Raw genomic sequence first — 27,054 nt, 5'->3', positions numbered from 1 at the left:
TCAGTTTTATTGTTTAAACCAAATCTACAACAATGTATGATTGTGTTTCAGTGAGAGATCATCTCATTAAAACAAAAAAAGTCTATTAATCCCAATTTCAATTTGGTATCTGACTTGTCCAGTAATAGCTGGAATCATAACATTAGACACTTGCAGTTTGTTCAGGAGACGGTGGTAAGAAATCTTCCAGACACTCTTTCAAGATGAAAATCTGGTTACACAAACTGGTTACATACTGGATTCATAACAAGGGTGCTTCAGTGAGGCAGAGAAATGAGACGAACAGTATGTTCCTCAGCAGGATTCTTCCTACTGAAAACCGAAACAATCTCCACCAGCTGCAAATAGTGTTCAAACAGAACAGCCATAAGACACAGTCAGGTGATCTCCAGCAAACAAGTTCAGCAGTTAGTTGAAACCCCATGTGACTTCCCAAAAATGTAGATTTCAAAAAAACTATATCTTCTATTGACTTTTTAATGAATAATCCAGTTAATGCTCCTATGATGCTGCTTGGCCTGCTGTGTTCATCCAGCTCTGCACCTTGTTATCTCCAGATAAACACCTTTCTTCCCCCACAATCCTTGAAAGCTTTCCTGCAAAAAATGCTAAAGATGAAGACTTCATACTATTATGATAATTCTTGAAGAATATTGTAAAATCTGTGAGTAAAATCTTTATAAAGAAAGGGGCAGTCATTCAGAAACTTGGGAAAACAGCAGTAAAAACCATTTCTGAAGAAGGGTCCAGACCTTCAGCTTTCCTGCTCCTCTGATGCTGCTTGGCCTGTTGTGGTCATCCAGCTCCACACCTTGTTATCTTAGTATAAATCAATTAATGTCCATGAAAAAATTGAAGAATGATAAAATTAGTGTTTTAAAGGGAAACAAGTAGTTATTGTTCAACTGAAAATATCTTTAAGAAGCATTATCAGCCTGATGCTATTTTTTACAACGTAAAGCTCAGAGAAGAAGCAGAAAGGCCATGAATCATCCATACTGTTAAAAAGGGTGCAAAAATCAGGAAGGAAAAGGAGAAAATGACACAAAATTACAATCTTTCCTATACTTCAAGAGAAAACATAAAATACAGTGACATTGAAATGTTTGAAAAATTTTTTTACAGAAAAATGAGATAATTCTGAAACATTAAAAAGAAAATAATCTTTATTTGAAACAATGAACAATAAATCAATTTCATCTACATAAAAAGAGAAAATTTACACAACAACTTTCAAGAAAATCATTTAAGTAAGAAACAACAGCAGGGTATGGTAGGAAATGATGTAGCAATAAACCTCCTTATGCAAAATAATTGTATAAAGGATTTCATAACCAGAGGAAAGTTTGGGGAGAGATGTTATATAGAGCAGTTAATACTTGAAAGAGTTAACTGACATCATATTGAAAAGCTCCATCATCAGATGTAAAGGACTATTCCTGGAGGAGCTAATTGGACAGTGATGGTGCCAGGAGTGGGGATTCTTGGTGGCGGCGGATCACTGCAGCAGAGGCAGTGACCTGAGTGGGGATTCCTGGCTGTGGTATTCCTGAAATATGGACTCTTGCTGGATCTGGAGAGGGGACACCTTGAGGCCTGGAACACCTTACAGAGACTTTGCAGAAACCCTGGAACTGTGTTTCAAGACCATTTGTAGAGAGGATGAAACTTTATTTAGGTAATTTCTTTCTATTCTTTTTGTAACTCAAAATGGCACTGGAAAATGGCAACAAACACTTTTCACTATATCTTTCTAGATATATGTGATAATAAATAAATAAATAACCCTTTCTGTGTTTGCTACAATATTTGAGTGGGAATGTTTCAGTTGAAGTAATGTGAACTTACTCTTAAGTTGAGTCTAATGTCTTACAAGAGACCGTCATCAATTGAGATTCAGGCCTATTTTCTGCAACAATCGTTGTGTAGCCATGATTCCCCGCTTGGTATGTGTAGCTTAGATTAATATCAGCAAGAAAGGCAAAAAGATGAGATGAACATTTTGTTCCTCAGCAGGATTCCTCCTACTGAAGACCAAAACAATCTCCACTGCCTGCAGATAACATTCTAACAGAACAGCCACTGAAACTCGTCAAAACTTCAGTCTCACCATTATAATACTCTGGGAGAGTTCTGGCTTGTTCTAAGTTCCCACGATATCTCAATGTAATAAATTTTGAGTCAGACCTGGGTATTCTCTCAGGTCCAGTAGTGCTGGCAAGCAGCTCAATATGCAAGCCAGTTCTGAAGAAGGATCAATGGACTTGAGACATTAATTTTGCTTTCTCTCCACAGATGCTGCCAGACGTGCTGATTTTCTCTAGCGATTTCTGCTTTTATACCAACTTCTTGAGCTTTCCTATCCAACCTTTCCCTGTGATCACCATCCCTACTTTCCCACCACACACTCCATTCGTTCCACAATTTCTCTGCTACTTCCATGATCTGTTTATTTCCTATTCCCATCCACAATCTCTTCACACCATCAAACTACCTCTGTTTCTCACTTGACCAATTTGTCCGCAGTTGTAGACTTGTGCTGCTGAGTTCCTATCAGATGGGTAGCCAGCTTGCCAAACAGGGTGTCTCAAAAGTCAGGAAGCCTAAAGCAACAAATTAAGACATACTTTATAATTAAAAGTCCATGCCATTCAAATCAACTTTCAGTAACCTGATCGTAAATTCACCTTCCTGCTTTACATGGCTTGGTGAATGACAAAATCAATGTGTTATGAATGAGAAATTTGAACCTTTTCCAATTTGACATGTAGTGAATTATGACATTCCAGAAATTGATGCATCTTGCACTAATATATCCACCTTTTCAAAGCTTGTGAAATTTGCATTATTTTGAATCACCGATACTTAAACATTGTGTAATTTTAAATAGAGAATTGTAACACACTGCTGCTTCATGTTCCTTTCTCAGGGGTAGAATTTCTGATCCAAACATTGTCCTGATCTTAAACAGACATGGTTTTTTTTCATCATTTATTTGCACTCAAAGGATTAAATCATTCTGAAATTCCCTTGATGGCTTTTGTAACTTAGGCAGAACATTGTCAGGACTCTCTGAGCATTTTTATTGTTTTATTCGTTTCCTGAGAGTTTTACTAATTTTCCACTGGCATCAGGCAATGGATCAGGAGAATTTCTGTTGAATTTGAGAATATAAAGGTAATCTCACATTTCTGAATGCAAAATATGCTTTATTATATTTGTTTGGAATAAACCCTGAAGGAATAATCAAGTATATTGAATCATCTGTTTTGATTTTACATTTTCTAAAGAACATAATGTAGCAATACAATTTCTTAGAAACCTAGCAGTTCAATTGTGAAAAATACATTTGATCTATTGACTTTGTGATAAGCTTTAAGAAACTAAGGAAAATAATAAATGTCTAAATAAGAGTCTTGCTGGCATAAACAACGACTTGGAAATAAGCTTGCACTATCAATCAACAATGTGTCATAAGTAAAAGCTTTTCATGTAATTTGCATCTCTCTTTAGAACGATCCATTAGAAACATTACTCTTGTAAGAACTTACAATAGGGCTGAATCTTACATTTCTTTGGTTAGGTACGAGTTACATAGGGGTTTTCGGAGGGATTTTTTCATTGTGGGACCTAATAGATTTACTCACCGTGTGTTACTAAACTCACTTCATAAACTACCAACCTCCTCCCTAGGGTGTCCCTCATGCACAATTCCAGTCCCGTCTTATCATGTGCCATTACCAGAACAACTCACCAATGCTGTGATATGCCAGAATTAATCAGCCCAATATGCAAACCAATTCTGAAAAGGGGTTACTGGACTCCAAATGTTAATTCTGCTTTCTCTCAATAGATGCTGCCAAACCTGCAGAGTTTCTCCAGCAATTTCTGTTTTTGCACAAACTTCCCAAGCTTTCTCATTCCAACCTTTCCCTGTGATCACCATCCCTGATTTCCCACCATGCATTCTACTCGTTCCACAATTATTCTGCTATATCCACGATCTGTTTACTCCCCAATTCCATCCATAATCTCTTCACACTATCAACTCACCAATGCTGTGATATGCTAGAATTAATCTGCATCCCTTTGGTCAAGAAACCTTTTGAAGACTTGTGTACCTAGACAAGCCCTGTAAATCTGGAGTTTCCCTGCACGTTTCCTGACATGCAAATGGGGGAAATCAGTGTCTCGCTTTGCAGGCGGAGCCTGGAGATCCTGCTGGATGGGGTGGTGCAGAGGTGAGACTTCCTCTTCTCCCAGAACCAGCAGAGGAGGCCACAACACCAGACCATGCCATTCGGATCCGAGGTTGCCACCTGGATTAAAGTTGCCTGGAGAAAGTCTCCACTCTGCCACCATAAGTGTCACCATCTCCTCTCTCACACCTCACACTTGGTCTGTCTCTGCTGCTGTACCCAATTCCTACCAAGTTTCACAGTTTATCTACCATTCCCATTACTGCCTCCAATATCACTCACTCTCTGTCACCCACCCTAATCCCTGATGCCACAAACCCTCTATGCCCTCTCTGCTGCCTACTCACTTGTTCAGGAAATCTTTCCAAATGCACCAAAAGAAACAGTAGTGCCACCTGCTTTAATCTCCCATAGTATCTGCCCCTCTCTCATTCCAGGAGGAAGCAGACAGGTCAGAATAGGGCAGAAAGATTCAAGATGGTTGGTGGATTAGAATCAGAGTTGTAGAGGTCTGCAGGACAGAAGAAGATCCTTTGGCCTTTCAAGTCTGTGCCAATCAAAAACAAGCACCCAACTATTCTAGCACATAGCCCATAGCCTTCTATGCCTTGGTATCGCAAGTGCACATCTAAATACTTCTTTAATATTATGAGGGTTTCGGCTTCTCCCACCCTTACAGACAGTGAGTTCCAGATTCTCACCATCCTCTGCGTGAAAAAACCTTTCCACACATCCCCTCTTATCCTCCTGCCCCTTACCTTAAGTCTATGCCCTAATCATTGATTCATCCACCAAGGGGAAATGTTCCTTTTGTTTCCCCTGTCTATGCCCCTCATAATGTTATGTGACCTTTCAGCAATTTCTGATTTAAAAGTAATAATTCTTGGCATTGCACATAGCATTGCTATTATCTATGCTAAGCATTTTCCAGCTTTTTCCATCATTGTGTTGCCATGTTACCACATCCCAAAATCTATAGACTGCCTATGTTTGATTTAAAGGTCATTCTCCCCATGTGAACAGCGTTTCCAGTGGTGCTGTTTCTCCCCCAGTTGAATTTCTTTGGGGCTGGTAATTGGCCCCTTTTTCAAGAGGGATTAAAGATACCTTTAGAAGCATGTGACGAGTAAGTTCAATTATTCTTGCATATTCGCATTGTAGGTGTTTGAGAAATAGAGATGAACATTCCCTTTAAATTCAGAGTCCTTGAAAACCAGCCAAAACCCTAAAGACAAATAATACATAAATTGATGAGTTGTTTTGCACAAATATGATGCTTGAATATTTACAGCTGAAAAACTGTGTGCCCTTTTTGCTACTGATTCCCTCCATGCCAAGATGCTACCACATGAGACTTCTGAAACTCACTGCTGTTGAAAAATGGATGGACACCAGTTTCTTGCTGCTAGTTTTTAAAGGCTGCCCCAGCAACAAATAGCCCACACCCCCACCACTGGTAATCCAATGAAGTGAAATATTATCATTCTAAAGGCGTGATAAATTAGGTTGCCTGGAAACAAAGGTGAACAGGACAGTGGTAACAACAGAAAGTGCTGGGTAAACATTTCTGTGCAGGAGCAATTCTGGACTTGAAATGTTAATTCTGCTTCTCTCTCCATGGATGCTGCCAGATTTTCTGCGCCTCTCCAGCACTTCATGTTTTTATGTCAGATCCCCAGCATATGTAGTATTTTGTTTGTATTTTAATGAATAGCTTAGTGACAGATTGATATGAGTTAACGTTAGTTTCGTACTCTCTCTAATCTTCCAGCAGAAGAAGAATCTAGCCAGTAGTAACTGAGTCTGAATGCTGAGGAAAGCTTAAAAGTTCTGAAGACAGAATATAAGAAGTTAGGCAGGAGATTAAACAGTAGTTCCTCAAGGAAAGTAGTATCTGGACTGCAACTGGTCCACATGCTAGTAAGAGCAGGAAAAGGAGCATACAGCAGATGAATGCATGGCTGAGGAGCTGGTGTAGGAGGCAGAGATTTGCATTTTTGAATCATTGGAATCTCTTCTGGGGTAGAAGTAACCTGTATAAGAAGGATTCTTTGCACCTGAATCGGAAGGAGACCGATATTCTGGTGGGGAGATTTTCCAGTGTATTCAGGAGGTTTGAAACTTGTAAGGATGGCGGGGGGTGGCAGGGGTGGGGTGAAGAGATAGTGAGAAAAGAGAAGAGTCTGAGGCTGGTGCAGTTGAGAACAGGAGCAAGTCAAATAGTCAAGGCAGGCAAAAGCAAGGCAAAAAACAAGGTAAGAATGATAAATTAAACTGCATTTATTTCAATGCAAAAGGCCTTACAGGGAAGGCAGCTGAACTTAGGGCATGGTTGAGATATCATAGTTATCACAGAAATGTGACTTAGGGGAGGACCGGCAGCTTAATGTTCCAGGGTATAAATGCTATAGGAAGAATACAAGGGCTGGGGGGGGAGGTGCAAGAGAGGAGGAGAAATAACGTCTTTGGTTAAGAATAGCATTATGGCTATACAGAGGGAGGATATTACTGGGAGTACGTCTAGTGAAGTTATTTGGGTGGAAAGGAGAAATAAGAAAGGGAAAGAAAGGGATGATCATCTTATTGCAATTGTACTATAGGTCCCCAGCCCCACCTCCCCAACCCCATTAGTCAGCGGGAAACTGAGAAGCAAATTTGTAAAGCGATCTCAGATATCTGTAAGAATGATAAGGTTGTAACAGTAGGGAATTTCAACTTTCCAAATGTAGACTGGGACTTCCATAGTGTTAAGGGCTTAAATGGAGAGGAATCTTTTAACTGTGTACAAGAAAATTTTCTTAATTAGTATGTAGATGTATGTACTAGAGAAGGAGTGAAATTTGACCTTCTCTTGGGGAATAAGGCAGGAAAAGTGACTGAGGTATCAGTGGGGGAGCGCTATGGGGCCAGTGATCATACTTCTATTAGGTTTAAAACAGCTATGGAAAAGAATACACCTGACCTAAAAATTAAAGTTCTAAGGTTTTGGATTAGATCTGTAGCTCGGGTTGTGGGTGTTGAGGTTGGTTGGCTCGCCGAGCTGGTTTGTTGTTTTGCAGACGTTTCGTTACCATGCTTGGTAACCTCCTCAGTGCAGCCTCCGATGAAGCATCAGTGTGTTTTCCTGCCTGGTTTTTAAACTCTGGGGTCCGTTGAGATGGATTACCTCACTTCCGGTTTTCCTTTGTAGTGGAATGTATATGGGGTCGAATTCAATGTGTTTATTAATAGCATGCTTTGTGGAGTGCCGTGCTTCCAGGAATTCTCGTGCTTGTCTCTGCCGAGCCTGACCTAGGATCTTGGTGTCGTCTCAGTCAAAGTCATGGTTCTCCTTGTCCATGTGGATTGAGATAAGTGAGTATTGGTCGTGTCTTTTTGTAGCCAGTTGGTGTTCATGTTCTCTTGTTGTTAGTTTCCTTCCTGTTTGTCCGATGTAGTGTTTCTCACCGTCTCTGCAGGGGATTTTGTAGATAACATTGATCCTGTCCATGGCGGGGAGTGGGTCTTTAGTTCGGGTGAGCAGTTGTTGTAGGGTTGACGTGGGCTTGTGTGCCATTCTGATGCCCAGCGGTCGTAGGAGTCTTGTGGTAAGTTCCGACGTGTTCCTGATGTAGGGTAGTGTGATGAGTGTGTTGGGGCGTGTAGAATCTTTCTGGTGCTGTTCCTGTAGGCATCTTTTGACCCAGTTCTTTGGATATCCATTATACTTGAACACTTGGAAGAGGTATTCTTCTTCCTCTTGGCGTAGTTCCATGTTGCTGCAGTGTGTTGTTGCCCTTTTAAATAGTGTTCGCACACAGTTTTGTTTGTGTGTGCTGGGATGGTTACTATTGAAGTTCAGTACCTGGTCTGTGTGTGTGGCTTTACGGTGTACTTTTGTTTTCAGTTCCCCATTTGTCTTGCGCTCTACCATGACGTCCAGGAATGACATCAATAGACTTACCACTAGCAAGGGAAACAATGACAACACTGCTTCAACAAGAACACGACCCGGTGAAACCATCTCCAAGGACAACATGCTCAAACTATTGGACCTATGCCTGACCACCCACTTCATCTTTAACTGCCAAACATACGAGCAAATCAACGGGACACCCATGGGATCGCCTATCTCCAGACTCATAGCAGAAGAAGTGATGCAAAGATTGGAAAGGACTGCCCTTCCGCAAATCCAACCTAAACTGTGGATACGCTACATAGACGACACCTTTGTCATCGTTAAACAGACAAAATTAGAAGAGACACACAAACTTATAAACAACACCCTCACCGGTATAAAATTCACCAGAGAGGAGGAGAAGAACAAACAGCACCCATTCCTTGACATCATGGTAGAGCGCAAGACAAATGGGGAACTGAAAACAAAAGTACACCGTAAAGCCACACACACAGACCAGGTACTGAACTTCAACAGTCACCATCCCAGCACACACAAACGAAGCTGCGTGCGAACACTATTTAAAAGGGCAACAACCCACTGCAGCAACACAGAACTACGCCAAGAGGAAGAAGAATACCTCTTCCAAGTGTTCAATGATAATGGATATCCAAAGAACTGGGTCAGAAGATGCCTACAAGAACAGCAGCAGAAAGATGCTACATGCCCCGACACACTCATCACACTACCCTACATCAGGAACATGTCGGAACTCACCACAAGACTCCTACGACCGCTGGGCATCAGAGTGGCACACAATCCCATGTCAACCCTACGATAACTGCTCCCCCGAACTAAAGACCCACTCCCCGCCATGGACAGGATCAATTTCATCTACAAGATCCCCTGCAGAGACGGTGAGAAACACTACATCGGACAAACAGGAAGGAAACTAACAACAAGAGTACAAGAACACCAAGTGGCTACAAAAAGACACGACCGATACTCACTCATCTCAATCCACATGGACAAGGAGAACCACGATTTCAACTGGGACAACACCAAGATCCTGGGACAGGCTAGGCAGAGACAAGCACGAGAATTCCTGGAAGTATGGCACTCCACGAAGCATGCTATTAGTAAACACATTGAATTCGACCCCATATACATTCCACGACGAAGGAAACCCAGAAGTGAGGCAATCCATCCCAACGGACCCCAGAGTTTAAAAACCAGGCGGGAAAACACACTGACGCTTCATCGGAGGCTGCACTGAGGATGTTACCAAGCATGGTAACGAAAAGTCTGCAAAACAACAAACCAGCTCAGCGAGCCAACCAACCTCAACATTAAAGTCCTAAATTGGAGTAAGACCGTTGTTGATGGTATTAGGCAAGAACTTTCAAAAATTGATGAGGAAAGGCTATTTGCAGATAAAGCGGTGGTTGGAAAGTGGCATAATGTGATAACAAGAGTCCAGAGGCATTATGTTCCTATTCGTGTGAAAGGCAAGGCTGGTGGGTGTAGGGAATGCTGGATGACTGGAGAAGTTGAGGTTCTTGTCAAGAAAAAGAAGGAGGCATATGGCAGTGTAGACAGCTGGGATCAAGTGAATCCCTTGAGTATAAGGGTAGTAGGAGTACACTTGAGAGAAATCAGGAGGACAAAAAGGGGACATGAGATAGCTTTGGCAAATAGGGTTAAGGAGAACCCAGAGAGATTCCACAAATACATTAAGAGCAAAACAGTAACTTGCAGAGAATAGGGCCCCTTAAATCAACAAGGCTGTCTATGTGTGAAATCGCAGGAGACTGAGATACTAAATAAGTATTTTGTGTCAGTATTTACTGTGGAGAAGGCTATGGAAGCAAGAAAACTTGGGGAAATAGACAGTGATATCTTGAAAACAATCCATATTACAGAGGAAGTGGTGCTGGATGTCTTAAAATGCATAAAGGTAGATAATCCGTTTGACGTGATCAAGTGTTTCCTCGAACTTTGTGGGAAGCTAGGGAAGAGATTGCGAGACATCTTGCTGAGATATTTGTATCATTGACACCCACTGATGAGGTGTAAGAAGACTGGGGGTTGGCTAAAGTGGTGCCATTATTTAAGAAAAGTGGTAAGGAAAGGTCAGGGAACTACAGACCGGTGAGCCTTATGTGAGTGGTGGGTAAGTTGTTGAAGAGGATTCTGAGGGATGGGATTTACATGCATTTGGAAAGGCAAGGACTGATTAAGGATAGTCAGCATGGCTTTGTGCATGGGAAATCATGTCTCACTAACTTGACTGAGTTTTTTGAAGAGGTGACAAAAAAGATTGATGAAGGCAGAGTGATGAATGTCGTCCTTATGGCCTTCAGCAAGGCATTTGACAAGGTTCTGCATTGTAGACTGGTTAATAAGTTTAGGTTACATGGAACCAAAGGAGAACTAGCCAGTTAGATACAAAATTGGCTTGAAGGTAAGAGACAGAGGGTGGTGGTGGAGAATTGTTTTATCAGACTGGAGGCCTGTGACCAGCAATGTGCTGCAAGGATTGGTGCTGGTCCACTACATTTGATCATTTATATAAATGATTTGGATGTGAACATAGGTATGGTTATTAAGTTTGCAGATGACACCAAAATTGGTGGTGTAGTGGACAGTGAAGAAGGTTATCTCAGAGTACACCAGGACCTTGATCAGATGGACCAATGGGCCGAGAAGTGGCAGATGGAGTTTAATTTAGTTAAGTGTGAGGTGTTGCATTTTGATAAGGCAAACCAGGGCAGGACCTGTTAATGGTCGGGCCCTGGGAAGTGTTGCTAAACGAAGTGACCCAGGAGTGCAGATGCTTAGTATCTTGAAAGTTGTGTTGCAGTTCGACAGGGTGGTGAAGAAGGCATTTGGCACACTTGCTTTCATTGGTCAGTGCATTGAGTATATGAGTTGGAACGTCATGTTTTAGCTGTACAGGACATTGTTGAGGCCACTTTTGGAATACTGCATTCATTTCTGGTCTCCCTACTATAGGAAGGCTATTGTTAAACTTGAAAGGGTTCAGAAAATATTTACAAGGATGTTGCCGGGATTGGAGGGTTTGAGTTATAGGAAGGGGCTGAATAGGCTGTGGCTTTTTTCCCCCGAGAGTGTTGAAGGCTGAGTGGTGACCATATAGAGGTTTATAAAATCATGAGGGGCATGGATAGGGTGAATAGCCAAGGTCTTTTTCCTCAGGTAGGGGAGTCCAAAGCTAGAGGGCATAGATTTAAGCTGAGAGGGGAAAGATTTAAAAGGGACCTGAGGGGCAACCTTTCCACACAGAGAGTAGTATTTGTATGGAACAAGTTGCCAGGGGAAGTGGTGGAGGTAAGCACAATTACAACATTTAAACATCATCTGGAAGGGTACATGAATGTGAAAGGTTTAAAGGGATATGGGCCAAATGCTGGCAAATGTGACTAGATCAGTTTAGGATATCTAGGCAGTGCGAACGAGTTGGACAGAAGGGTCTGTTTCTGTGCTGTATGACTCTATTCCTCTATGACAATGACTGACTGTGGACACCTCCCAGACTGACTTCACACGACAGTCCAGTCTAACCACAGCCAGTCCCTGGACTGATGTCTCTACAGCACTCCAACTGACCTATCTGTAGAGCAGGTCTTGCCTAAGCCATTCTGCAAGGATCCTGGACTCTAGTAGAAATAAACACTTGACTGACTGTGGCCTATCCTTTGGACTGAAATTGGAGAGCCCATTGACTGAGTGTGATTGTATCTGACAACTGACCATAGTCCCCCTTGACACCATGAAGGACCTCTCCTCTCTGATTTTCAGAAATGGCCATTTGGTTGAAGCATGTGCAGTGTAAACTGCTGGCACAGGCAGCAGGTGTGATATTGACACAACCCATTGCCATTAGGTGACATGCCTTGACTGTTCAGTGTTCCCCACCTTGACAAGCTGCCTCTCTCTCTCTGTGCTGAAGACAAATGAAACCTACAAAAACTGGCAGCTTGTAACGAAACACTGAAGAGCCTTTGCATTGAAAAGGAATGATGTGGAGATGCAGGTGTTGGACTGAGGTGGACAAGGTCAAAAATCACACAACAACAGGTTATAGTCCAACAGGTTTATTTGAAAATGCAAGCTTTTGGAGCTCAGCTCTTTCCTCAGGCATAGTGTGAGAGAGAAGGAATAAGACACACAATTTATAAGCAGAAGGGAAACAACCCTAAAAGTGACCACATCTTGTTGAATTTTAATCAGTTAGGAAGGAGACTACTGATTAAAATGCAAAATCCACCCTCCCCCCACCGCATCCCAAAACCAGTCCAACTCGTCCCTGCCTCCCTAACCTGTTCTTCCTCCCACCTATCCCCTCCTCCCACCCCAAGCCGCACCTCCATCTCCTACCGACCAACCTCATCCCACCCCCTTGACCTGTCCGTCCTCCCTGGACTGACCTATCCCCTTCCTAACTCCCTACCTACACTCACCTTTCCTGGCCCCATCCCCGCCTCTTCGACCTGTTTGTTTCCTCTCCACCTATCCTCTCCTCTATCCCTCTTCTATCCGCCTCCCACTCTCTCCCTATTTATTTCAAAACCCCCTTCCCCTCCCCCTTTTCTGATGAAGGGTCTAGGCCCGAAAAGTCAGCCTCTCTGCTCCTATGATGCTGCTTGGCCTGCTGTGTTCATCCAGCCCTGCACCTTGTTGTCTCTCTTTCCTCTGGAGTCATTGTCCTGAGATAATTAAAGGTTTCAGCATTGCATACAAGAGGTGACATCTCATGTCAGACAATGCATTTTAGGTGTGAGGTCTTGCTTAGAATCTGTCCGTTTTAAACTGGGGTCAGGTTTTTTTTTGAGCAAAGCAGAATGTATCTGCTACTACACAAACATCTTTGATGAAATACTTCATATGTGTGCCTGTGTCTGTATATGTGTATGTGTATGTGTGTGTGTGTTGGAGTGTATGTGAGAGAGAGAGAGTGTGTGTGTGTGTGTGTGTGTGTTAGAAAGAGAGAATGTGTGAGAGAAAGGGTCTGTGTAAGTGTGAAAGTGTGTTTGTGTGAGAGAGTGTGTGTGTGTGTGCATGCGTGTGAGTATGTATGTGGGAATATATAGTGTGGTGGAGTCACCTGTAGTATGACATGAACCCAAGATCACAATTGAGGTCATCCTCATGGGTATGGAACTTGTTGAGATTGTTGAAGTTGGTTGGCTCGCCGAGCTGGTTTGTTGTTTTGCAGACGTTTCGTTACCATGCTTGGTAACATCCTCAGTGCAGCCTCCGATGAAGCGTCGGTGTGTTTTCCCACCTGGTTTTTAAACTCTGGAGTCCTTTGAGATGGATTGCCTCACTTCTGGGTTTCCTTCGTAGTGGAATATATATGGGGTCAAATTCAATGTGTTTATTAATAGCATGCTTCGTGGAGTGCCATGCTTCCAGGAATTCTCGTGCCTGTCTATGCCTAGCCTGTCCCAGGATCTTGGTGTTGTCCCAGTTGAAGTGTTTGTTCTCCTTGTCCATGTGGATTGAGATAACTGAGTATTGGTCGTGCCTTTTTGTAGCCAGTTGGTGTTCTTGTACTCTTGTTGTTAGTTTCCTTCCTGTTTGTACGATGTAGTGTTTCTCACCGTCTCTGCAGGGGATCTTGTAGATGACATTGGTCCTGTCCATGGCAGGGAGTGGGTCCTTGGTTCGGGTGAGCAGTTGTTGTAGGGTTGACGTGGGCTTGTGTGCCACTCTGATGCCCAGCAGTTGTAGGAGTCTTGTGGCGAGTTCTGATGTGTTTCTGATATAGGGTAGTGTGATGAGTGTGTCGGGGCGTGTAGTCTCTTTCTGATGCTGTTTGTGTAGGCATCTTCTGACCCAGTTCTTTGGATATCCATTATCCTTGAAAACCCGGAAGAGGTATTCTTCTTCTTATTAACGTAGTTCTGTGCTGCTGTAGTGTGTTGTTGACCCATGGGATCACCTGTCTCCGGATTCATAGCAGAAGCAGTGATGCAAAGACTAGAAAGGACTGCCCTTCCGCAAATCAACCTAAACTGTGGATACGCTACGTAGATGACACCTTTGTCATCATTAAATGGACCAAATTAGAGGAGACACACAAACTTATAAACAACACCCTCATTGGAATGAAATTCACCAGAGATGAGGAGAAGAACAAACAGTTCCCATTCCTGGACGTCATGGCAGAGCGCAAGACAAATGGGGATCTGCAAAAAAAAAGTACACCAAAAAGCCACACACACAGACCAGGTACTGAACTTCAACAGTAACCATCCCAGGACACACAAACAAAGCTGCGTGCGAACACTATTTAGAAGGGCAACAACACACTGCAGCAACACGGAACTACGCCAAGAAGAAGAAGAATATCTCTTCCAGGTTTTCAAGGATAATAGATATCCAAAAAATTGGGTCAGAAGATGCCTACACGAACAGCATCAGAAAGAGACTACATGCCCCGACACACTCATCACACTACCCTATATCAGAAACACGTCGGAACTCACCACAAGATTCCTACAACCACTGGGCATCAGAGTGGCACACAAGCCCACATCAACCCTACGACAACTGCTCACCCAAACCAAGGATCCACTCCCCGCCATGGATAGGACCAATGTCATCTACAAGATCCCCTGCAGAGACTGCGAGAAACACTACATCGGACAAACAGGAAGGAAACTAACAACAAGAGTACATGAACACCAACTGGCTACAAAAAGACACTACCAATACTCACTCATCTCAATCCACATGGACAAGGAGAACCACGACTTCAACTGGGACAACACCAAGATCCTGGGACAGGCTAGGCATAGACAGGCACGAGAATTCCGAGAAGCATGGCACTCCACAAAGCATGCTATTAATAAACACATTGTACTCGACCCCATATACGTTCCACTACAAAGGAAACCCGGAGGTGAGGCAATCCATTTCAACGGACCCCAGAGTTTAAAAACCAGGTGGGAAAACACACTGACACTTCATCAGAGGCTGCACTGAGGATGTTACCAAGCATGATAACAAAACATCTGTGAAACAAGAAACCAGTTCGGCAAGCCAACCAACTTCAACAACCTCAACACCCACAACCCGAGCTACAAATCTACTCCAAAACCTTAGGTATGGAACTTGGCTATCAGCCTCTGCTCAGTGATTTTGCGTCGCGTGTATCTCAAAGTCTTCCTTGGAGGACGCTTACCCGAAGGTCAGAGGCTGAATGCCCTTGACCCTTGAAGTGTTCCCCCATTAGAAGGAACATCATCATCAAACCAGCAAAGGAAGAGCTATCATCATACAGAAGAGAATGGACTACTACAAAGAAGTGTACCAACAACTGAACAACCAGGAGAAAACACAACAGACAACTACGTGCCAACTGACCAAAAAACACACCCGTGAACTCAACAGACTGATCAAAACTTTTGATCCAGTCCTTCAAAATACCCTACACACTCTCATCCCACGTACTTCTTGCATAGGGGACTTCTACTGCCTTCCGAAGATTCACAAAGCCAACGCACCTGGACGTCCCTTCATATCAGGAAAAGGTATCCTGTGTGAAAACCTCTCCGGCCAAGTCAAGGGCATCTTGAAATTCATTGTACAAAGAATCCCCAGCTTCTATCGTGACACCACAGATTTCCTACAGAAACTCTGCACCCATGGATCAGTCGAACCAGAAACACTCCTCGTCACAATAGATGTTTTGGCACTGTACACCAGCATCCCCCATGACAATGACATCGCTGCAACAGCCTCTGTACTCAATACCTGCAACTGTCAGTTTCCAGACACCATCCTGCAACTCATCCGCTTCATCCTCAACCACAACATCTTCACCTTTGACAACCGGTTCTTCATTCAGACTCACGAAGCAGCCATAAGGACCACATTTGCACCCCAATATGCCAACATTTTCATGCACAAGTTCGAAGAAGACTTCTTTGCTACGCAGGACCTCCAACCAATGCTATACACCAGATACGTTGACAACATTTTCTTCCTTTGGTCAATTGGCAAGGAGTTGCTGAAACAGCTACATAGTGATATCAACAAGTTTCATCCCACCATCAGACTTACCATGGACTACTCTTTAGAATCAGTCTCATTCTTGGACACACACATCTCAATCAAGGATGGACACCTCAGTACCTCACTCTATCACAAGCCCACGGATCACCTCACGATGACACACTTCTCTAGCTTCCACCCTAAACATATTTTAAAAAGCCATCCCCTACGGACAAGCCCTACGCATTCACAGAATGAGGGGAACATGACGGAAACCTGAAGGTGTTGAACAATGCCCTCATAAGAATAGGATACGATGCTCAACTCATCAATCACCAATCCCGTCACGGCACAGCGAAAAACCACAATGACTTCCTCAGAAGACAGACATGAGATACGGCCGATATGGTAACCCTTCCCCAAAGCGGAGAAACTATGCCATGTTCTTCGCAGCCTTCAACACATTATTGACGATGATGAGTACCTCACCACAATCTTCCCTACCCCTCCACTTTTCACCTTCAAACAATTGCCAAACATTAAACAGACCATTGTTCACAGCAAACTACCCAGCCTTCAGGACGACATCGACCACAACACCACACAACCCTGCTGTGGCAGCCTCTGCAAGACATGACAGATCATCAACATGGATACTACTGTTACATGTGAGAACACGACCCACCACATACATGGCAAATACTCATGTGACTCAGCCATTGTTGTCTATCTCATATGATGCAGGCAAGGATGCCCCAAGGCTTGGTATATTGACGATACCGTGCAAACGGTACGACAATGGATGAATTGACACTGTGCAATGATCACCAGACAGGGGTGTTCCCTCCCAGTGGGGCAACACTTCAAGAGTCAAGGACATTCAACCTCCGATCTTCAGGTAAGCATCCTCCAAGGTGGACTTCGAGATACAGAATAATATAATATCGCTGAGCAGAGGCTGATAGCCAAGTTCCGTACCCTTAAGGATGGCCTCAATTGTGATCTTGGGTTCATGTTGCACTACAGGTGACCACAACACACTATATACTCCCATACACACACTCACACACACACACACTCTCTCACACAAACACACACACACTTGCACACTTAGACAGACCCCCTCTCTCTCTCTCACACACACACACACTCTCTCTCTCTCTCTCACACACCACGGACACACACACGGATACACACACGCACGTACACAGGCACAGACACAGACACACACATGAAGTATTTCATCCAAGATGTTTGTGTAGTCGTAGATACATTTTGCTCAAAAACATAAAACCTGGCCCCAGTTTAAAACATAGACAGATTCTAAGCAAGACCTCACACCTAAAGTGCATTGTCTGACCTGAGATGTCACCTCTTGTATACAATGATAAAACCTTTAATTATCTCAGGACAATGACTTGAGAGGTATCTGGATTTTGCATTTTAATCAGTAGTCTCCTTCCTAACTGATTAAAGATTCCACAAGGTGTGGCCAGTTTTAGGGTTACTGCCTTTCTGCTTATAAATTGTGTGTCTTATACCGTCTCTCTCACACTACGCCTGAGGAAGGAACTGAGCTTGGAAGCTTGTGTTTTCAAATAAACTTATTGGACTATAACCTGGTGTCATGTGATTTTTGACCTTAAAAAGGAATGCAAGCTACAAAGGCTGACAGTTTCCAAGTGAGCGCAAAGTGAGTGAGTACTAAGAAAATAAACAAAGCCATAAAATGCATCTGGTGATCCCCTGCTGTAAAGAGACCTGACAGAATCATGTCAAGTCAGAGGTGTTGCTGAGCTCCAAAGTCAGTGTTGATGGGCTCTTGTGGTCTGAGAGTTGATCTGAGAGAAGCCATAATAATGTGATGATTTTGTTGGCTTGCAAATACCGACATGAGTAGATGAAACAAAAATAGAAGTTGCTGGAAAAGCTCAGCAGATTTGTCAACATCTGTGAAGAGAAATCAGAATTAACGATTTACAGCATCTGCAGTTCCTTCGGTTTTAATGAGTAGATGAAATGTCGAGGAGGATGGTGGGATGAGGTATGCAGGGACATTGTGCTGCTTACAAAATTGGATGACGGTTGGTACAAGCATTTGAAAAGTTGCAGCTGACAGTTGACTGCTCTGATCTTCTTGTCTGGAATGTACACAAACTTATTTCTCAGGGAAAGGGAGGAGAATTGGGAGTGGGATAGAAGTAAGGTGAGCTGGTTTAATTATGAGAAGCAAATGCATGGAAATAAGATAGTTGATGCTCAATACAGAGATTCTGAACTTGCCATTTGAATCTAAAGGGAAAATTGCAAAACATTTTCTCAATGTTGAGGTTGTGACTTTTTAATCCTCGCTGTATTTTCCCACACATCTTGACGTTGCCATGCCACATCGGGAGGCCTAAATTCCTCACTTGGTTCTACAGTGGAGCATAAAAACCTTCTGTTAAACATTTATTTCCTATTGGGTCTTTCTTTGCAGATCCACTGAATCTATGTAAGGAACACGATCAAATGATTTGTTTGCTTCAATTTCGACATGAGCTGAGTGCAACCTGACCGAACTTATTTAAAACTAACTGATATCTCATCCTTGTACTCTATTAATATGAAATAGAATTACATTGAAGTTGTTTTTTCATATGGAAGAAGAAAAATCCAAAGATGCAGGTGTGTCTTCCTCCATCTTAAATAGGTTTGCAAATGCCCCAGTGAGCTCCCTTATATCCTGATTTCAAAGAACTCACATGGTATTTGAAAACATTACATCGTCAAATGTTTTCCATTATGAGGAAAGAATACAAACCATACAATGAAAGTCATACTATAGCATGACTATATACAATAACAGTCAGGTTACTATAATCCTTTGGAACAGTGGCAACTTCCACTTCATTTTTATCATATTCAGAGTCTGCCATTTTAATTTCAGAAAAGGACTCATTATACCTCACTCTATATTCTCAGTAGAGCTATCATCCAGTTTTGAATATTTTCAATTTGGATTTTTTAATCCTAGTATTTTAAATCACGTCCAATTCACTTTGGCTTCACAAGCGTCAAAATAGGAGTATGCTTATAGAGATGTGCTCAGAATAGTGAACAGAATAACCTTTCTGTTCATTATTGTAACTTGTTGAGTTATGTATGTCAAACCACCAGAGGATTTCTCTCCAATTTTCGAAAAACCATGCAACATCACAACATCAGACTTTGGCTTTTTAACTGTCAAGCTAATTTATTTAAGAATAAACAAACAAATGGTTAAATAATGGCAATGCAGTTCATTTATGGTTGAGGTGAAAGCTAGTGGAAATGCACTGACTTTTGATGAACAGGAGATGTTGAATTTCCCTCAGTGATAATTAGACTCTAAATTTTTCTGTACTGCTGCTCTTGAAGTCTATTCTGTTCATTGATCTTTCATTGTATAAAGAATTCCCTGACATCCTTTTATTGCTTAGAATCTACATTTCCTTGTCCTGCTCTCACTTTTTCATTTATAACAGTACTCCAAGTTTATATTTTTCATTCCCATAACTATTTATCCAACTCTGAGATTTCTCTTTTTCAGCCTGAAAAGGACCACTTAGAGTAATAGAGTCATAGAGTTGTACAGCATGGAAACAGGCCCTTTTGTTCAACTCATCCATGCCAAACAGATATATAAATCAATCTAGTCCCATTTGCCAGCATTTGGCCCATATCCATCGAATCCATTCCTATTCATGAACCTATCCAGATGTCTTTTAAATGTTGTAATTGTATCAGCTGCCACCACTTCATCTGGCAGCTCATTCCATACGTGCACCACCCTCCACATGAAAAAGTTGCCCCTCAGGTCCCTTTTAAATCTTACCCCTCTCATCTTAAACTTACGCCCTCTAGGTTTGGAATTCCCTTACCGTGGGAAAAAGATCTTGGCTAGTCACCCTATGCATGCCCCTCATGAGTTTATAAACATCTAAATGGTCACCCCTCAGCCTCCAATGCTCCAGGGAAAATAGCCCAAGCCTATTCAGCCTCTCCCTGTAGCTCAAACCCACCAATCCTGGCAACGTCCTTATAAATCTTTTCTGCACCCTTTCAAGTTTAACAACATCTATCCCATAGCAGGGAGACCAGAAGTGAACACAGTATTCCAAAAGGGGCCAAATCAATGTCCTGTACAGCCAGCAACATTACATCCCAACTCCTGTAATCAATGCACTGACCAATAAAGGCAAGCGTACCAAATGCCTTCTTCACTACCCTGTCTACCTGTGACTCCATGTTTAAAGAACCTGCATCCCAAGGTCTCTTTGTACGGCAGCACTCCCAGGGCTCTACCATCAACTGTATAAGTACTGCCCTGATTTGCCTTACCAAAATGCAACACCTCACATTCATCTAAATTAAACTCCACCTGCTAATCCTCGCTCTATTGGCACATCTAATCAAGGTCCTGTTGTAATCTGATGTAACCTTCTTCTCTGTTCCACTACATCACCAATTTTGGTGTCATCTGTAAACTTGCTAACCCTTCCTCCTATATTCACATTCAAGTTGTTTATATAAGTGACACTCATCCATAGGGTGGATGTAATTGTAGAGTGATGTGTGCAGATTATGCGCTAGCATCATCCTTGCACACTGCATTTAGTCTCTGTGTTGTCCTTATCAAAAGGCTGCAATCCTGAATGACACAATTCAAGGATCTTGATCCTGAGGCTATCTACAATCAAGGAGCCAAAGTTGTTGTTGTAAAAGGTTATTTACGATTCCGTGTTACCCGTACCATCTATGTACATTCAGTGTGTTTCTTTTCTTCCTCTGTCTCCACCACATCTAAGAGCAGTCCTGGAGTGAAGGGAGCCTGCTGTGTAGTTGACCAGGAAAACTTAGGCAGATGGCCCTAGAATCTGTTTGGGCCTAGAGGGCTCTAGCCTGCAGAGTCTGTCACACCTGGATACAGGCTCACCCTCCTTGTTCCTTGGAGTTCTGCAGCTTTGTCATGAAAGGCAGGGGCAAAGTGGAGGAACCACATATCTCTGGTGTCCTTCAAAGACAGTCCAGGGCAGCCTGCGTCTACTCCCCCTCCCTATGAGTTCATGCCTGTCTCCCCGAAAAGAAGGGGCACCCAGAGTTAGATTGAGGCCCCATGTCTCTTTCTTGCCTTGCTATTGATGCTAAAAACCTACAGCTAGATAGAGTGCAGGCTCATGTACAAATCCAGCAAGCACAGAGTGGAGTAGACCTGTGTCCCATAACAGTTGCTGAACCGTCCATGGAGATAGTTAAACACATGCATGCCAAAACAAGCTCTGTTCTGATATCTAACAGAGAGTGCTGGACAAACTCTGCAGGTCTAATGGCATCTGTGGAGAGGGTCTATTAAGAGTCATATTGGACTTGAAATATTAACTTCTTTCACTCTCCACAGATGCTGTTAAACATGCTAAGTTTCTCCAACACTTTTGGTTTGTATTTCTAATCTCCAGCAACCACTGTATTTTGCTTCTATTAGAGTATTGATTACCTTGATGGACTCCATCATTCTTCAATTCAGCTTACCAAATAGCTCTAACAAACCTGCCCACTGCATTTTGTCTGTCTATGCATTTTGGTGAAGTCATTAACGGCTGAGACTTTCACCTGGGGCTGTGCAGGTGGTTGGTCTCCAGCAGTCATCTAAGTGCTAGAGGCCTGGAATGTTTCTTCCTCGACCAGCTGTGCTCACCAGGTTGGACTCCCACGTCTAATAGAATACCAACCAAGTGAAAGTTCCTGAGTTGATGGAGAATGCAAGTGAAAGCCTTGATGAACCTTCCTCGGTTGGGGGGCAGGAGGGCTCAGTGGCTTCCTCCTCAGAGATGGAGGTGGTGTTGTGGGTCACAAGCGCAGGCCTCTTCTGGGCAGAGGTTCACTCAGTGTTGCTAGTGACTGCATGAGAGAGGGAGGAAATTAGTTGTCAAAGAAGAGTAAAAGCTTGTGCAGATAAAAATTGGTTAAAACTGCCAATGCTAAATGTTGTTAATGCAGTACCCAGCAAGTCACTGGCTGCAATTTGGAAAAAGACACATTTATTCCTATTCTTTGTTTGCTGTCTGCCAACCAGCTTTCCATCCATTTCATTCACTATTCCAATTCCATACACTTTAATTTACATACTATCTCTCATGTGGGTCTTTGCTGAAAGCTTCTGAAAGGCCAAATAAACTACATTCTCTGGCTCCTCTTCACCAACTCCACAAATTACATCTTCAAAGTAGATTTGCCAAACATGATTTCCCTTTCGTAAATCCATGCTGACTCTGTCTACCATTGTTTTCCTCATGCTCTGCTATTAAATCTTTTATAATGGACCCAAGCATTTTCCCCACTACAGATGTCAGGCTAACTGGTCTATAATTCTCAGTTTTGTCTCTACCTCCTTATTTAAATCAAGGAATTTCATTAGCTACTCTCCAATCTGTAGGAGCTGTTACAGAATCTTTAGAATCTCTGAAGATGACCATTGTTGCATCCATTATTTCTCGTCCACATGCTTGAGAATTTGGGATGTCGGGATGTAGATTATCAGGCTCTGGGATTTACCAGCCTACCTTCAATCTCAGCAATTTCCCCAACACCATTTCCCTACTAATACTGATTCACATCAGTTCCTCCCTCTCAATAAATCTTATGTTTAAAAGTATTCCTGGTATTTTATTTGTGTCCTCATTTGTGAACACAGAACCAAAGTGTGTATTTAGTGGGTCAGCTATTTTGTTGCTCCCCATTGTAAATTCCCCCGTTATGATTGTAAGGAACCTACATTTGTCTTTTCTAATCTGTTTTTCTTCATATACCTATTAAATGTTTTTATGTTCCCCACAAGTTTACTCTCGTACGCTGTTTCCCTTTTGTAATCAATCCCTTTGTCCTCCTTTGCTTAATTCCAAACTGTTCTCCTCCTCAGGTCTGTTGTTTTTTCTGGGCAATTTGTATGCCTCTTCCTTGGATCTAACACTATCTCTAATTTCTCTTGTAAGCCATGGTTTCGTCACCTTTCCCATTTTACTTTTTTACTAGACAGGAACTGTTGCAGTTCACCCATGTGCTCTTTGAATGTTTTCCATTGCCTTTCCACTGTCATCCCTCTAAGTAATGTTCCTCAATCTACCATAGCCAACTCATGCCTCATACCATTGTTGTTTCCTCTATTTAGATTCAGGACCCTTGCCTCAGGATCAACTATGTCACTTTCCATCTTGATGAAGAATTGTATTATATTATAATCGCTCATCCCTGGGGCGGCCTCAGACAACTAGATTGCCAATTATTTCTTTCTCAGTACACAATACCTAGCTTAAGGTATCCTCCACTCTGTTGGTTCCTCAACACATGTCCAGAAAACCATCCTGTTTATGGTCCAGGAATTCTTCTACAGTATTGTTACTAATTTGATTTGACAAATCCATATACAGATTAAAGCTACCCATAATTACTGATGTTTCTTTACTGCATGTGTCTCGAATTTCCTGTTTAATGCCATTTCCAATACCACTGCTACAATTTGGGGGTCTATATACAACTCAACTAATGCATTTTTTTGCCCCTTGGTATTTCTGAGTTCTACCTATACAAATTCCACATCGCCTGAGCTAATAAGCTTCTTCACTATTACATAAATTTCCTGTTTAACCAGCAGTACAGCTCCCTCACCTTTTCCTTTTTGTATGTGCTTCCTAAATACTGAGTACCCCTAGATGTTCAGTTCCCATCCCTGCTCACCCTGCAGCTATGTCTCCACAATCCCAACTATATCACACCTGTTTTCATCTGTTTGCATAATTAATTCATTCATTTTATTGTGAATGCTCTGCACATTAAGGATCAAATGTCTTTTTAACATTTCTTGTTCTGTTCCTAATATTTTTCACTGTTTGATCCTGGCCCTTGATTTCTCTGCCCATAACCTTTTTTATTCCCCTTTCTGCCTTTTGTTTTTGTCCTTGTTTCCCTTTCCTCTGACTCCTTACATTGGTTCCCATGCCACTGCCATTTTAGTTTAAAGTCTCCACAACCACTCAAGCAAATACTCCCCCAAGACATTCATCCCATTCTACCCAGGTGTGTCCCATTTTTGCCAGAACTGGTCCCTTGCCCTATTTCTTCAGCCATGTATTCATCTGATATATCCTGCTATTTCTACTCTGACTAGCACGTGGCACTGGTGGTAATCCTGAGATCACTACCTTTGAGGTCCTATTTTTCAATTCTGCCCTTTTTTTAATCTATATTGCTTTTTTTAACCTGTGCCACTGGCTGTTCACTGTCCTCCTCCAGAATGCTCTTGATACATCCTTCCCCTAGCACCAGAGAGGCAACATTTCAACGAAGAGTCTCATTTGTGGCCACAGAAATGCCTATCTATTCCCCTTACATTTAAGTCCCTTACAATTGAATCCCTATAATTATTACATTCCTACACTTTTTACTCTTTCCCTGTACAGGAGAGCCAACCATGGTGCAATGAATTTAGCTGTTGCTGCTTTCCCCAAGAGGTCATTTCCCTCAATAGTTTCCAAAGTGATATATCTGTTTTGCAGGAGAATCGCCACAAGAAACATCTCCACTGCCCGCTCAATCCGCTTGCTCTGTCTGGCAGTCACCCATTCCCTTCCTGTCTGTGGAGTTTTAGGCTGCGGTATGATCAACTCTCTATATATGCTATCACATACTGTCTGCCTCACAGATGCTCCACAATGTGTCTCACCACTGCTCGAGCTCCAAAACCTGAGCTTATAGGAGCTGCAGGTGGAATTACTTCCTGCACACATGCTGGCCTGGGCGCTGGAAATGTTCCTGGTTTTCCACAGAGAGCAGGAAGAATGCATCATGGTTTTGAGCTTTTCCGCAATGACTTAATCCTTAGATTAACCCTTTTGGAAGATGTTTAATATCAATAATGCCAATCATTCTCTGGTCCTTGTTATTTTGGAATATAGACCTTACAAAATATAAACCATAAAAAGATCTGAGAAACTATAAACCAAAGAAAGCAAAAAGCAACTCTTCCCTTCTGTACCAAATTCCCACTGTGCTCAAGATTCCAAGGTACATACATTCTTTCTGGTTGTGTCTCACTCAGGATGTGATGTCCCCAGCAGCTTGTGCATGAAGCTTCCTGATGCTGTGCAATTCCATAAGAAGGACACTAGCGGCATGAATATCTGAAGGTCCTGACAATGACCAGCACTTGCACTTCTCCTACCATGCAATTCCACAAGGACGGTGCCAAAGAGCCAAGATGCATAATTAATGAGGTGAAGATTGTGTGACAAAAATCACTCTGAGCCACGTTGGACTGGGACCATGAATCACATTTAACAAAACACTGCAACTGAAGTTGGAAAAATTCAGTCCCAAAATTTACAAATCAATTAAAAATAAGTCAGTTTTGTATCCACGTGCCAAAGCAATTAGAATTACAAATGAATTATATGCCTACAAGTTGTTAAAATGGACCATTCCTGAAAGAAATCAGAGCCAATGGAATGCTCATGTTCCCAAAAATACTTAGCCTGTTTACTTGAAGGTTACCTGAGCTCATTGAATATTGTGACAGAGCTCTTAAGTGCCTGAAACAATAAAGAAAATATTCAAAATATTTAGCGGGGGTCAGCATCTGTTTTTGAAGAAGGGCTCACATTAAACACTGACCCCTCTTTTCTCTCTGATTAAGCTACCTGGCCTGCTGAACATTTGCAGCAATTTTATTTTTATTTTAGATTTCCAGCATCTGATTTTCTATTTGTTTCTCTTCAATCAATCTTCTCTAAATAGAGCTCCAGTCTGTATGATATTTTTGGACTGATTTCCGTTTCCTCAATCACACAGCCTTATATGAAGGTTTTAAATAGATGAGTGTAGAAACCAGCTTTTCCTTTAGACCTGACTTCTACATGAAAGCTGCAAGAAGTTGTCAGTATAGGTTGTTCATAATTAGTTGGTCAAATAGGTCCCTATTGTAATTTATGAAAGCTCACATTGAATAGATGCACACAACATCACACAGCTGTATGTAATTTCTCCTTATTCTTCTACTGAGACTTGTACACCAATGTGCATTAGGGAGATCTACTGAACTCATCCCTCAGAAAAGTAATTACAAAAATGCCAATATGATGATGAAATGTTTTGTACATTTAAATGTGTTTTCAGATTCAAGCATGTGAACTCATATTTTCTTGCCAAAACTTCGGGTTAAATTATATAATGCAACATAAAATGGATAATATTATGAAATATTTGACATAATTTAACAGTTGGTTTGGTACTGTGCTTCATAGAGTCTTTAAATACGGAAGATGACGGTCATGCTCTTATCTCTCGAAGAATAGATTGAGCCAAAAGATTGCCCAATGACTTCTGAAAACTGCATTTGAATCCAGTTCAGATTAATGGAATAAACATTTCCTCTATCTGCTGACTACAAAGTTTCTCCCTGACCCAGGATTACTAAGGCCAATATCATTGCCACCATTGCCAGAGCCGAAACCTGCTAATTTAGCATACAAACAGGAATTGAACCTGCATTCTTCCGAATCAGCTTACTCATCTTCTGCATGAGATTTAGTGTGTCAATTTATTAAAAATTTGATTGGAAAGTTTTTGTACAATATTCTCAAATATGCAGCTCATACTCTGAAAGATATATCAAATAAAAGAACATAGATGAACAGTGATCTCATGTAATCTGATTTGCATTTTGCATAATGTATATGGTATAGTATCCCTTGTACCAAGCAATGTGACTGATGAGGTTTTCAGAAATATGAGTGGATTTCATTATACATCGCACTAATTTACTTTAAACCCAGAGAAACCTATCTCATTTATTTTATGATATTAGTATCATTATTCTGATCTTTCACAGAACCTCATTCATACCCACTTATTTAGTCAATATTTACAGTGATATTATTGCCA

At 42.0% G+C, this 27,054-nt stretch overlaps 1 protein-coding gene across 1 annotated transcript in view; it reads left to right on the top strand.

The window, feature by feature from the left end:
• Positions 1 to 26,756, top strand: part of LOC125484060 (parkin coregulated gene protein homolog) — a 181,197-nt gene extending 154,441 nt beyond the window's left edge. The window contains exon 3 of the mRNA XM_048601301.1: positions 25,214 to 26,756. Within this exon, the coding sequence (XP_048457258.1) occupies positions 25,214 to 25,243 (30 nt within the window). The 3' untranslated portion in view covers positions 25,244 to 26,756. The remainder of the gene's footprint in view (positions 1 to 25,213) is intronic.
• The last annotated feature ends 298 nt before the right edge of the window (positions 26,757 to 27,054 follow it).

The sequence above is a fragment of the Rhincodon typus genome, chromosome 9 (genome assembly GCF_021869965.1).
Source record: "Rhincodon typus isolate 14 chromosome 9, sRhiTyp1.1, whole genome shotgun sequence".
In the NCBI taxonomy this organism is placed as follows: Eukaryota; Metazoa; Chordata; class Chondrichthyes; order Orectolobiformes; family Rhincodontidae; genus Rhincodon; species Rhincodon typus.
This window is presented reverse-complemented; position numbering and strand designations above follow the sequence as displayed.